Genomic DNA, 14,868 nt, shown 5'->3' with positions numbered 1-14,868 from the left:
CGATGCCAGATTTTCATATTGTCAATACATTACTGAGGGATCTCAGACTAATAAAGACTGAGAATCCAATTGTATCCTAAAAGCATAAATAGAGATGTGTTCTTGATTTAATGCTATATTTCAATCCTACTTAATTTGGGTGAAGACAAATGTGACAATTGTAGACTTGGTGAAAAAATATATATCTGAGAACAGCTCTGGGAATAGTAAGTATTTTGTGATCTCCTGTTACTGCCATTAGTCTAAACATGTCTTTCAATGCAACCAGGAAAGTGGTTCCACACCGCCTTATTGATGGAGGGATGTGTTTCATCTTAACTTCCTTTCACTGTCTGCCTTCTGGTGGAAGTGCATTCCCTTGAGATTTGATCAAAGAACATTGAACAAAAATGAAGGGAAAAAATCTGGTTAATTGACAACCAGAAAAATGTATCCCTGGGTAATGACTGGCTGAATCAATGCGGCTGTTAAGTAATTCCATGCCCATTTCTCAGGAGTAAAAGGCATTTCTTTTTGTTTCTTACCTGCTCCATCACCTCTACCACCAAGAGTTTACATATTAGTTTTAGACTAAATATGTAAAATCCCCAAACCTGACAAGTCCTAACCATACAAAAACACATTTAAAAATATATTCTTATGATATTTCTCTTTTTTTTTCCCTGTACTGAGGATGGATCCCAGGGGCATTCTACCTCTGAGCTACACCATTGGTCCTATTTTTTTGTCCTCTTTATTTTGAAAGAGGGTCTCACTGAGTTGCAGAGTGCTTCACTAAGTAGTAGCTGCGGCTATCCAAGAACCACCATCTTCCTGTCTCAGCATCCCAAATTCTGGAATTACAAGCGTGTGCCACCACGCTCAGCTCATGATCTTTCTATTTCTAAAGCTGAACTATTAGACATAGAAGGAGTGGGGAGAGAAAAAGAAGACATGGAAAATGGGTATTATAAATTTCTCTGATTTTCTGAATTTATTCTCATATTTTAGATCACAACTGTGAACTCACTGAAGATCTTAACTGTTACTTAGTTTCCATAATCTCCAGAGTGTTTCCCACTTACTAGTGGTTATTTAAACCCTTTGCAGCTCATCCTGAAATGTGAAATGTGAATTTATGACATAATTTAGTTTCAATAGAAGTGTAGTTGAGAATAAAAGGGTTTGTATACAAATAAAAAGTCTGAAATATTAAAGTGATCTGCTTTATAAATCAGGAGTTAAAATCCTGACCATCACCTTTGAGCAGTTAATACTTATTAAAATATTTTTCTGGATATTTTTATTTGATGCAGATGGCTTGATTTTATTTCATTGTGTAAAAGTTCGATTCTGTTTTCTTAAAGAGAATATTCAGAAAAATGCAATCATTTTCTATGACTTATGAAATGATCTTAGTCTTAGGGAGGATAAAAAGAGGTAAGAGAAAGGAGAGAACATTTCTTTTCATTGGAGTAATGTAGGTTTGGTTAAAAAAATTTCATTTGTATGAAATCGTAGACTTTAAATAAGTCAATAGATTTATTTTATCTGTTTAAAGGGATGAAGATAGTGACAGGAAAAAATGTTCTCCAATTTTAATTTGAAATTATGAGATATTCTGAGACTCAAACTAATTCCGTCAACAAATCTTATTTGAGATTTCACTGTGGGTCTTACTTTCATGGTCTAGGATTTTAAATCATTTACATGTGTTTTTCAGAAAATAAATGCATCTCCATTTGATTTGCAAGATTTCTAGGCTACAATCAACCAGGCTCCAAAAATATTTAAGTTATGAAACCATACCAAACTTGGTGATCCTTAAATACTAAAGTGGATTCTGTTTATGAAAGGCAATTGCTTGCATTCGACTCAAAATCAGAAGTATCTGGTTTAAAGAAAATAAAGTTAGAAAAACTATTTAATTTAAAACTGCTTTTTGTACTGGAGGCTGAACCCAGAGGTATTCTACCTCTGAGCTACAGGTTCAGATCTATTTTATTTTAAAACAAGATCTCACTAAGTTATTGAGGACCTCTGTGCTAAGTTGCTGAGACTGTTCTTGAATTTGCAATCCTCCCGTCTCAGCCTCCCAAGTACTGGTATTACAGGCATGAACCACCAAGTCCGAAATCATTTAAAACTTAATATCCACATGAAAACAAAAATTGTGGAAGTATACTAATATACTAAGCTGCCCAACTTTATGAAATGTGAGAGCTTCAAGTGTATCTAACCTAATCAGAAAATAACTTCTACAAGTAAAATGCCTCATAAATAAAACAGGTACAAAATAATAACCTTTCTAGCAAAATGGAAGAAGATGACAAGGTTATGTATGGTAGAACAATACCGGGGTAATTAGTCAAATTTAGTGTAGTTCTATCAAGCATCGGGCCTGGGAAAGAGGAAGATTTTTAGAAACTCAGGCAGTAAGTTGAGTGTTCTAAATCTGAACTTTAATCTTAATGTTCAAATGGAATTGCTGTATTAACAATTTATGTCAAAGTTATGTACGTGTCACCGTGTCACCACTATTCGTGGCTGTACAGGAAGTGGACATACTCCCTTTAGGCAGTGAAAAACTAGCCCTCAAACAGATCATGCTTCTGATGTTAATTCATACTGTGTTTGAAAGGTGGGAAGGCTATGGAGATAGTTCCTATGTGCAAAAGAAGGCCTGGTAGAACGAAAGCAGATATCTCTCACCAGTGTTAATCAGGTCCCTGGGGTGAACCTCTTCTCTTTCTGCATCAGTGGGAATATCTATCTCCTTCTTTATTAAATACACTGTTGTCCCATTCCCTTGTGTATCCAAATCACTCACCAGGAACATTTTGGAGTAAATAAATTTAGGAAATAGAAATGCTCATTCTTCAAATGTGATGAGGTGAATTATTCCATGCAGAAGGGATCAATAACAATTTCTTATAGCTACATGTTAGCTCTATCCAGGGCGGGGCCTCTGGTGCCCACTTTATATATCCCTCCCATGTGCCCTTGCAGAGCACAACAGATTGCTTTAAAAATTGTTCCTATCTCTCCACTTGCCCCATGCTACGCAAAAACTACAAGCATTGGATTTCTGTCCTTTGCATTTGAATCAGCTAAAACAGCTATGCAGCTACCAAAAAAAAAAAAAATGAACTTAGTTTGGGGCCATTCAAGTTTGGTACTGTTCACATTTAATATTATATTAGCAATTTATACCTATAGCCTGGGAAACCATACAATTTGTGAATCTGAAATCTGTAAAAACTCTCACCTTATTATTAGATATATTATGAAGATGAGTTTAGGGGAATAGTTGGGAGAATATGGTAGTAATGTTACAGAATGGCTAAGCCTCAATTTTATGATACAAAATCTAAAAAATTATATAAATATTGCTTCATTTATCATTGCTAAGAATAAAAAAAATCAGAGAAAGGATAAATAGAGACTCCTAATTAAAGTCTAAGAACCTTGAAGTGTTGGTCAAAAAATCAGTTAAGGCGGGTGTGGTAGCGCATGCTTGTAATCCCTGCGCTTGGGAGGCAGAGACAGGAGGATCGCGCAGGTTCGAAGCCAGCCTTGTGCACTGGCTTAAGAGACTCTGTTTCCAAATAAAAATATAAAAAATAGGTGTCTGGGAGTGTAGCCCAGAGGTATAAGGGTTCCAGAAACCCCAGTACCACACACAAAAAATCAGTTAACTAACATAAGCCTTGATATGCTGTCCTATTAATATCCGAGTCTTCAATGTCTAGCACATACACAGTTGGTCCTCAAAACATATTTGTTGAGCTAAATTATGTCGGAGAGGTAATTTATATAGGAAAACTTTATTTCCTCACATCTCATTTATGAATGCATTAGAATAGGAAGGACTCAAATCTAGAGATATATCCTGCCTGAGTGTTCAGAAATATTTATTGAATGAAAAAATAGGTAAGTTGATTTTTGAACAAAACTTTGGTGTCCACAACTTGATATAGATTGGATATATCTTCCCTTTAGAGTTCAGACCTCACTTAGTACATAGAGATTATAACCCAATAACCTGAAAAATTCTGACCAAGGAGATCACATTTATCCTACTTGCACACAACTGAGGAACAAAGCACACTCCATCATAGGAAGACCAACGGACCAGTGCATCACTGGAATATCCCGTGTACTGCTAAGGATGTGAACCCATAGAACTTCCTGGATCCAAAGCCACTTGCAAGAGATAAAGCAGTAAGGCTTAGCAAAATTTGAAATCTTTTAAATAAATCATTGTGGGGTAAGAAATGGAAGATTTTTATTTTTGACATATTATCTTTCATAAACATTAAATTTGTTTGGAATTAGAAAAAGAAAATTTTTAATGGCTTGCTTTTTTTTTTTTTTTTTTTTTACAGAGAAGGAAAATAAAATTAAAGCAACCCAGAGAATCAACTGGAAGATATTATTTCTTTCACTTAGCTTTTCCAGAAATAAGATCCTGGTCCAACTTGAGCTTTTAATTTTATTAAACATACACAGAAATTCGATGATATCTGTTCTCTATTATATACATATGAATGTTTAACTGATAGTAAGTCTCAAAACAGACGACTTGGGAAAGTTTCTAGGAAATAATCAGGGCTTTCAGTTGCCTTCTGGACATTATATCATTAATATAGCTCACTATAAAGAAAGACCATAAAAGATCAAAATGTATCTGGGTCCAAACAGGGATTACACTGAAGCGTCTAACTGCCAAAGTCCACTCAACTTCAGCACAGTAGATACATTTTGAAGCATCATAGCTGTTGACCGTGGCAGGATTCGCTACTAATTTTGTGTTTTCTATACTATATTGCTGCACAAGTTCTTTAGACATACAGTGAACAAAATTAGTATGAACACAATACCATGTCAACTGCTGTTGAAATCCCATGGAAAAAAAAATATTGGTGTATCATTTATTTTTTAATTTATATATTTTGGCCACATAAGCTCAGAGCAATTTAGGAAATTTAAATGACATTTACTAATCTTTTGGCACCACTTTGGGTTCATACTTTTTAAAAAGCCTTGTTTCAATAAAGGCTTCTTCATGCCCTCACCCTCCGCCAGTTTCCCAGTTGCCACTGGCCGCTGTACACGCTATTCCAGTGGCTCATCTGTGCATTCGATGGTCAAAAGTTGGATGGTCTACCGTGGATTTCTCTTGAGCTATAAAGGAACATTAAATCTCCCTAAGTTATTATTGTTCCTTCCATGGGGTTTGATGCTTTGATTTATAAATTAATATTTATATATGTATGCTAATACATACATAAATATATGTAGGAAATATACACACACTAACACACTATAATATATACAACACAAGTATAATCACATATATGTATGTATTGTTTTTTGCAAATGAAAAGAGAAAGCAAGCAAAACAAGACTGACCTGACCTACCTGTACTCGGCTCACATTCAACGAAGTCTTCATCATCACTTGAACATTCAGCAGATGAAACAAGGTCATCTGAGGTTGGCTGCTCATGTCAGAGGAAAAGGAAATGGTGGAGGGAGGGAGGGAGGGAGGGAGGGAGGGAGGGAGGGAGAGAGAGAGAGAGAGAGAGAGAGAGAGAGAGAGAGAGAGAGAAAGGTAAGGAAATCAATATGAAAGGACATCAAAGGCTTTCCAATGTTTCCCACCCCTATCATTATTGTCATTTTTCTCTTTTTTTATTTCTTTTTTTATTTTTATGTGGAACATATTGAAAATGGCATACATTTAGACTATGCTTGGTGCCTTCTATCCCCCAGCTTCCCCTTCCGCCCTCCCAACAATGAGTGTCCAGGCTGACCAGGCTATTTTCATACTTTTATACATATTCAGATGTAGCCCCTCCATTAATCAACCTCAGCCTTCTTCCTCTCCTACCCTTCCATTATAGCTTTGCTGAGGTTTCCCCTCCATTATCTGGAGTCCCTCTGATATTCCTAATACTCCCTAGTTTGGGCATATTAGAGAAAACATGTGTCCCTTCTCTTTCTGTGCTTGGCTGATCTCACTTAACATAATGTTCTCCAGGTCTTTTCAGCTTCTTGCGAATGACCTGATTTTGTTCTTCTTTATAGCTGAGTAGAATTCCATTGTGTGTATTTCCCATAATGTTGCAATCCATCCATCTGTTGATGGAGATCTAGGTTGATTCCATATTTTGGCTATTATGAATTGTGCTGCTATGAACATGACTATGCATATGTTGCTATAGTTCTCTGATTTCAACCCCTTTGGAAAGATACCCAGGAGTGGTATAGCTGGATCATATGGTGAATCCATTCCCAGTCTTCTTAGAAATCTCCATACTGATCTCTATGGCAGCTGAACTAGTTTGCATTCCAACCAACAGTGTAAAAGTTCCTCTCTTCCCACATCCTCGCCAGCATTTGTTATTTGATTTCTCTATGCTTGCCACTATGATTATTTTGAGATGGATCAAAGACTTAGACCAGAGACTGTGAAGTTATTAGAGAAAGGCATAGACTCAACACTCCAACTTATAGGTATAGGCAGTAACTTTCTCAACAAGACCTCCAAAGCACATGAAATTAAAGCAAGAATTAACAAGTGGGATGGCATCAAACTAAAAAGTTTCTTCTCATCAAAGGAAACCATCAAAAACCTAAAGAGAAAGCCTACAGAATGGGATTTTTTTACCAGCCACTACTCTGATAGAGGGCTAATAATCAGAATATACAAAGAGCTCAAAAGACTCTATACTAGCAAAACAAATAACCCAATAAAGAAATGAGCAACTGGACTGAATAGACACTTCACAAAAGAAGAGATACAAATAGCCAATAGATATGAGAAAAGATATTCAATATCATTAGCCCTCAGGGAAATGCAAATCAAAACTAGCTCTTTCTTTCTTTCTTTCTTTCTTTCTTTCTTTCTTTCTTTCTTTCTTTCTTTCTTTCAGAAGGCCATGCCCACAGGAGTGAAGAACTCTCAAATACCCAGGACTCATGAATGGCTCTGGGTCCAGACATTTTGTGTGGATCTTCTGTGAATTTGTGGAACTAACAGTGGTTTCAGGAGACTTGAGCCTAGTTTATTCCTGAAAATCATATTGTGTAGCCTGACTCTTAATTTCAGGGTTGAGAATCAGAGTAGAAGGGCTGTTGCAAAGGATGGATACTATAAGAATCAGGCCCATGAAGAAATGCACTGTGGCTTCTAGAGGATTTCAGTGCATATGGTGTGTTGTCTCAAGAGCCTGATTTGGTGGTTGTGAATCTATAGGCAGCATAATTAAGGAACACTGTGGAATGCAGTCTGTTTGGGAACATAATGTCTTTTCTCACTGGCAGCGATGCCTTCACATAATTGCTGCAATTAGGTGAATTAGTAATGTGGACCGGCAGACTGATAGAGCATGACAACCCCCAGACACAGGTAAAGCTATTCTGAAAAGAGCAGAAAAAATTTCAAATGCAACAAGAGTAGTTCAGATTACTCTCATACACACATGTGCGCACATGCACACATGTACACACACATAAATATAATTTTTTCTGTATATGTTAGAATCCTGCAGAAACCGCTCAATGCCAGAATATCTGTTAAAGGAAATTCAGAGGACTTTAGATTGGCAGTAAAAAGGGCCCTTGCTACACAATAGGTAAGAAGACTGCTTTCTGGTCTTACCTGGTACATGCTGAATGCATAATAAATATTTCTGAATGAATGAATGATCTACAGATCTTATGCAAAAAACCTTTTGACCTACTGTGTATATGAGTATTCAGTAGATTGTACTTACTTCATAAATGTTCATTTCGCTTCCTTTTTTACATGTGTGTGTGTGAGAGAGAGATAAAGGGGATTAACTCCGTGGCATTTTATCTCTGAACTACACTCCAGCGCTAATTTTGGTTTTGTTTTTACTTAGAAACAGGATCTTACTAAGTTGCAGAGGTCCTCGCTGAGTTGCTGAGGCTGGCTGCAAATCTGCGATCTTTCTGTCTCAGCCTCCCAAGTACTGTCTCTTCATTTCATAATGTTAGTATTGAATGTCTTGCTGATTTTTATTATTCCTAAAAGCACCGATATCTGGATTCGTATTCAAGAGAAGAAGGCAATGAGGAAATTACCTCCCTGTTCATTGAATAACTACTATAAGCCACATGCTGGACATGTATACTTACTTATTAGTTATACTTGTTATTAATTAATGAAACTCAATTCTCAAAATCATTCTTTGAGCCAAAGATGTGTACCATATACTTAGAGAAAATGGAATCCAAAAAGGTTACCCGAGTTGCTAAAGTAACATCCAGGAGATTTAATACTTAATGTTTATGTGTGTGACCATTATTCTCTTCTTTACACCTTGTCTTCTATAATATTATGAATTGACTTGTATCTTCCTTCCAAATTCATATGGTGAAATCCTAAATCACTACTTCACACTGTGAGTACATTTGGAAATAGGGTTTGAAAAAGGTAATTAAGTTAAGAATAAGTCATTAGGTTCTGCCCTAGTGATTGGTATACCTATAAAATAAGAACATGGACATAAACAGGAAGGACAGCATGTGAACAATAGGGAAGGAGGATCATCTACAGGCCAAGGAGAGAGGTCTCACAAGAAGCCAAGTGAGCTGACACCTTGATCTCAAACTTTTATTCTCCAGAAATGTGAGTAAATAAATTTCTGCCGCTTAAGCTTCCCAGTATATGGTACATTGTTATGGTAAAAAATGAATTATGGTAGCAGATGAATTCACATGATAACTTATACCTTAGTATTTCCAGAAAACATACTCTTTTAAATAGATACACTAGGTATAGGATTACTAGACAGGAAAGGAGAGTAGAAAAACCACATTAGGTAATCCATTTCACTTTGTTGACAGTTGTGGAGGTGCCTTAAACCACATTATTGATCTTTATTTTATATCTGACAGGGAGAGATATCTTATACTCTGTCCCTTCTTGAGGTTAGTAGAAACAGCAATCTCAAACATATATTTTTCTAATTGCACACTACTGAATTTTATATTTCAGGTCCAGCAACTCAAGGTGGCAGTTATATCCTGAAGCACCATGATTAAATTAGAGAAATCAAAAGCATGTTTTCTTGTTGTTGGGGGGGGGAGATTACAGGTCTACCACAAACTACTTAAGGAAAGAAGCTAATAAAGGAATAAATGTAAACTGTACAAGCAGAGAAAGCAATTATGAGAGGCACACACCATTTGGAGAAGGGCACAAGCATTGCTGGATGGCTTGTGCGCTCCATGGAGCCAACAGCTCCTTCCAAGGCAGCAAAAACTGATTTGGATGGGGTGAGTAGATCTTAGATATTACAATGATTCGAGACTTTCCAAAACACTACAGTTGCATGAATGATTACACAGTAAGTTTGCCTTAGTACTAACATTTTATGGAAGAAGCACACTTATGAAAAAAAATTCTGAAAAACTTCATGGTGATGGTAATTAAAAAGAAGTTCACAATACACTTATAAAATGTATTCAATTAGAAGTGAATTGTTAGTGATTTGACTATAAGAAACTTTCAGAATGGAACTTATATGACTTTGGTCTCTAATATTGAGTGAAAACTAGAGAATTAATGCAAACCAGTGACCTCCACTTGAGAACTGAAGGCCAGACAATCATGTTAAAGTCCATTGAGCAAATTTATAAAAACAATGTACAACTCCAAATGGAAACCAAAACATATATTATCTTAATATTAGCAAAATTTAATTCAATTCCAAGAGTGATATCTTCATTTATTATGAGTCAGAAGAAATGATATAAATTTTCAGAAAAAGCACTCCACTCTGAGATTCAAAGCATATTTATTATTTTATTCTCAGTGTCTTCTGTCCTCCTCTATATTACCCAAGTTTCTTTCACCTGTGGTTTGGGTAACACTGCTTAGAACCCCATTGTTCTACCCCATCTTTACTTCCAGATCTATTTCAAGGATGAGATCCTAAACCTCCCTGCCAACCCTGTATGCCATCTTTTTTCACAATCTGAATCCTGTTATCCTATATTCCATGTCTAAAATATGTATTTTATGCTGATTTTATAGGTGAGTATATATGAATACAACCTTCCTCCTAAGTGACACAAGCCAATGTGCTGGTTTCCCCTATACATGATGCCTAGACTCAAGGCAGACTAAATGTGTGGAACTCTGGCTGAGTGTAAGTGTAGGCCTGACTCTAGACCAAACATACTTCCATTCCTAGCTCCTCCACATACAGCAAGAAGGAGATGGGGAAGGAAAGGCGAGTTATTTCACTAAATAACAAAATCAAACAGCTAGTCAGTCACGATGATTCTAATCCTGGTGTCTACTCCTAATTTGTTAAATTTGGTATCTGTCTATGAACCCCATATCTTATTATTTATTCCCTGTTAGAACTTTTCATTATTGATAATTCATTAGCTCCATTTTTATGATATGCAGACCATTTATGTTTGCACCTGGATTAAGGAGGGATAAAGAAAAATATAAAGAGCTTTAGAAAGTTATTGGAAGATGATTTGTTTCTAATGGTGTTAGATCTATCCAATCTGTATAGGTCTTAGATGTGTCAACCCCTTCCTTTCTGTCCATAAAACCTCATCTTCACCATTCAGAGCCACAGCCAATTTAAACACCCAAAATAATGACAAGCATATTAGTCTCTTATTGCTTAATGCAGACAGCAATGTTTTCCTAGAGAACCTGGCATCTTATACCAGCCATGCCTAAACAATTTCAGAACTTGCTTTGCCAGGAGCATCAAGATTTGGTTTGCAAAAGGAATCAAAATTAAGGATGTTTATATAGAAATTTTCAATTTTACTACTTCTGTCTCTGACACGTAAAAAATTAAAATTACAAATCAAGACTTTGGGATGAGATGAATAGCTCAGGTATTAGTTAAGCTAAATTTTTCAAGACAAAAGGATATTCCATAGTAATGGAAATTTAATTTAGTTACAATGAGAAAACTCAAAACTTTATTATAGCAGTGGTTTTGATTTGTTTCTTTTATTTAGTTTTGATTTTGTTTTCTTCTGTCTGTGCTCTTACTAAGATATAAGCACAGATACAGATATATAAACTCAGAATAGGATTGGTTCAAGTAGAATAGCTCTATGGTGCCAGGCATGGTAGTGGATTCTTGTAATCCTAGCATTTGGGAGGCTGATACAGGAGGACTATGGTTCACGGATAGCCTCAGCTACTTAGTGAGGCTCTTTGTAGCTCAGTGAGACCCTGTTTCCAAACAAAGAATAAAAAGTAGGGCTGGGGGTGTAGCTCGGAGGTTGAATGCCACTGGATTCCATCCCTAATACGTAAAAAAAAAATAGAATAGCTCTATGTTCATTTGTCTTTAATATGCAATCGCCTTTGACTGTGTGTGTGTGTGTGTGTGTGTGTGTGTGCGTGAATGTGTATATTTTCTCATGATCATGGTCATTTTTCACAATTAAAGATTAATTGGTACTCTTATGAAAAATGGACATATAAACTATCAAGAATCATGGATACTCCTATTCTTAACATTTATTACCTACTATTTTCAGCCTTCTATTAAGCAGTTAACATGTTAACTCTTTAAGTACTCATAAAAAACAAGGATATAGACATTTGTAGTGACACGTGCTATTTGAACTACCCACTATTCATGTTCTTTCAGGTGACAGTCTTGCTTCAAGAAACTCTTCTGTGTACATTGTTATATTGGGAATGTCTATTGTGGTGCCTTCTGTGTCATCTCTTCCACATTTTCCCCTCACAGTAAACATCTAAAGCTCTCATAATTCCCAATGCTTAAGTTTAAAGTGTTAACATATTAGGGTTCACATCTATTAAATACCAATAGTATCTGTATGTTATTCAAGGAAACAAACACATAAACCACACACAAACCAAAGAGTTTTAATAAGGGCTGGGCAGTTAGGTGTACCATCGATGGTGTATAATTACATCATCAAGATGCTTTGTGTGTGCATTCATTCATTTTCTCATTCATTTATTTCTCTAACAGATACATATCGAACACTTGTATAGCAAACACTGAAGCAGTTATAAGGGACGGTGATAGATAAGACAGTGGCTCTATTCTGGGAATTCAGTCTCTGGTGAGACAGCCAAGTAAACAGACAGACTCGACATGGTGAACTGAGTGCTATGACAGGAGTAAACATAAGATGCCAGGAGAGCAAATAGCAGGAGAGCAGAAATGTCCTCCAAATAGAAGACAAGTGCAAAATGAGCCCCCAGGGATCAGCAGTGGGGGAAGCAGCTGAAAGCCAGGGTGGTATGCTAGAGAAGAAGAAGGGCATTTGGGGTGAAATAAACAATATTTGCCACGGGTCAGAGGTATGAAGTACCTCGGTTTATTTGCACACCTCTGAGTAGTACAAGGGATTGCAGAGAAGAATGACAGTATGACAGCTACTGGAAATATCCTCTTGTCCTGGATAACTTAGCTAACAAGCATGAATTTAATATCCTGCCCTATCAGTCTCCTCTCCTTCTTTCCTGCCCACAATTCATCAGTGTCACCCATCACGTCCCTTTGAAAGCTGACACACATGGTTTCAGAATGTGCTGCACAGCAATGAAAGTAACTGTCCTCTTCCCCTCCCCTCAGTGCAGATTAAATCCCTTCCTTTTCTTTTTAGAAAAAAGGAAAATAGTTTCCTGCCTTTACATATTAAGCAAGTCCTATATTAAAAATAATAATTCATACTACTCTATTTTAAAATATGTGTTTCATATTTTTTAATCCACATGTTGAAATTACTTGGTTCTGTATTAGGTCTTGTAAAACTAAAGATAGGTATTATAATAACTTTCAATAAAATACCTCTCTGGCAGTAGCTCTCTTTATTCTTTTCCTGAAAGTTTTTTTATTGCATTTATATTCTTTTTTCCTCTATGAATGTTTATTGAAATTACCTTAGAATAAAACTGAGACTGAAGAAAAGCTCAAAACTATGTCCACCCAAGTAAATTTATAGGTCTATTTGCCTTCCAATTCCTTCAGTTTTGCAAGCTTGACTTTTCATTTTCCTCCAGTGAGTTATGGTTTCTATAATCACCTGCTTCTAATTATTTATTGTGCAGGGCTCTACCCCATCTCAGCACAGGGATGGATGACATTGCTCTTCATTATTATCCATGATTTGAATTGAGAACTGTGTGTCTATTGATATGATCATATTATTCGAGTCAGTTGTACTATGCCCCCTCCTGACTGCCCAATTGACTTTTGTGACTTCAAATTCTTATTCTTATTTGCCCTTAGTCTTATATTGATAACAAAATAATTATTTTCAGGGTGGGGGTAATCATTTTCCCCCACCCAGCTCCTTGGAAGCACAGTTATTTGGCGGAGATTAAACATGAGATAAAATAAGTCCTGCCACAGAACAGCTTTATGAAATTATAAATAACACACTCAAGAATGATGATCTCCTTTCTTCCAGTAAAAAAAGAAAAGAGAAAGGCCCATAAATATTCTGAAGTCCCACAGAAAACAGTCATATATCTTTGCAGCTGCTCCATGTTAAAAAGAATTAAATTCCTTCAAATGCTTGCTGTTTTAGATCTTTCTCCTTTACACTTAGATTCTGAGTTGGAGTTAGTGTTTTAAATACCTCATGGGAGGGAGATTTCTATCTAACCATCTTACAGATGCTCCTTCCCTTCTTAAGTAAAGCATGCTGGAGATACTTCCAATATTTCAAAATTTCACTTATTGGCTCTAGGTAAACACATAACCATAAATAAAATTTAAAATGTTTGATCGTCTTATTTAAAATGTATTTACTAAGTTTTGCTTTCTAAATTGCTGCTACCACACAGCCTCATCTTTTGCTTAATGGTTACACACACACACACACACACACACACACACACACACACACACCCTTACCTGTATAATTTTTATGTTAAAGTTTAAAAGAAACCTGGAGCTTGAGAAAGCTTATTAGGAACCTTTAGTCCTCCCTCTCTTCTATCCCTCCATCATTTTACATTAATACAATCTCAATCCAGAAACAACCTCAGAACTCAGTAAGTCTGTATTCAAGTGAAAGCTATACTCTCATTATATTCTGACTAAACACACCCTGTCTAATCATCTTCGATAGAAGCAACTGACATTGTTATGACAAATTAAACATAAATGATTTTAGCTTGTCATATCCAAATGTGGAAGATAGGATATAGTGTGAGGTCTGTTCTGAGCAGTGATGATGAAGAGACAAAGTTCTTGTCAGGCGAAGTTGCTGTCTCGGGTGCTACTTGGATCCTCTCTCTGTGCCCAAGTGTCCTGGTGGAACACTGTCCTATGAAATTTACAGTGTCTTCCAAGATTCATAAATTTTTAAAAATATATTATTTCCTTTCTTCTATCTACTCCTGAAATTAACCAAATGTCAAGTAAATACAACTACACAAATATCTTATTTGGCTCATATGTCCATGGAATAATAAGGATTTCAAGAGATTCAGTTTGACCAAAATTAGTTAATTGAAAAAGAGCTCAATAAGAAATAGGAATTAAAAACAAAACATTGTTCTGGGCATATGATTTTAATTCTGCTTGTATTTACTCATTTCATCATTCATTTTCTTCAATGGTATTTATTAATTGACTATGATGTGCTAATTACTGAGATGGGTATTTGACAGGGCCAGTACTTGTCCTCATGGAGACTATAATAAGCTACTGGTATTTGAGCCAAGAAAAGTTAAAAAAAATACTGATTAATTGCTAAACCATTGTCTGCTACAAAAAAATTACAATTAATGTGGGGTGCTCACCATTATAAAAAATGACTATCTATTGTCACTAAACACATCAGACTAGACCAGATTTCGGGAAAAGGGATCTGCCAC

At 36.0% G+C, this 14,868-nt stretch overlaps 1 protein-coding gene across 18 annotated transcripts in view; it reads right to left on the bottom strand.

Annotated features, from left to right (window-relative positions):
- NRXN3 (neurexin 3) overlaps positions 1 to 14,868 on the bottom strand; it is a gene marked incomplete at both ends in the record, with an annotated part of 1,617,361 nt that overhangs the window by 49,453 nt on the left and 1,553,040 nt on the right. For 13 of the 18 annotated variants that reach the window (XM_080707448.1, XM_080707461.1, XM_080707458.1 and 10 more), the window contains one exon: positions 5,404 to 5,482. In XM_080707448.1, coding sequence (XP_080563574.1) covers positions 5,404 to 5,482 — 79 coding nt within the window. Of the gene's footprint in view, positions 1 to 5,394; positions 5,483 to 14,868 lie in introns of all 18 variants that reach the window. The other 5 variants (XM_080707449.1, XM_080707450.1, XM_080707453.1 and 2 more) reach the window with 1 other exon arrangement.

Source organism: Muscardinus avellanarius (genome assembly GCF_963383645.1).
Source record: "Muscardinus avellanarius genome assembly, chromosome: 12".
Classification (NCBI taxonomy): Eukaryota; Metazoa; Chordata; class Mammalia; order Rodentia; family Gliridae; genus Muscardinus; species Muscardinus avellanarius.
This window is presented reverse-complemented; position numbering and strand designations above follow the sequence as displayed.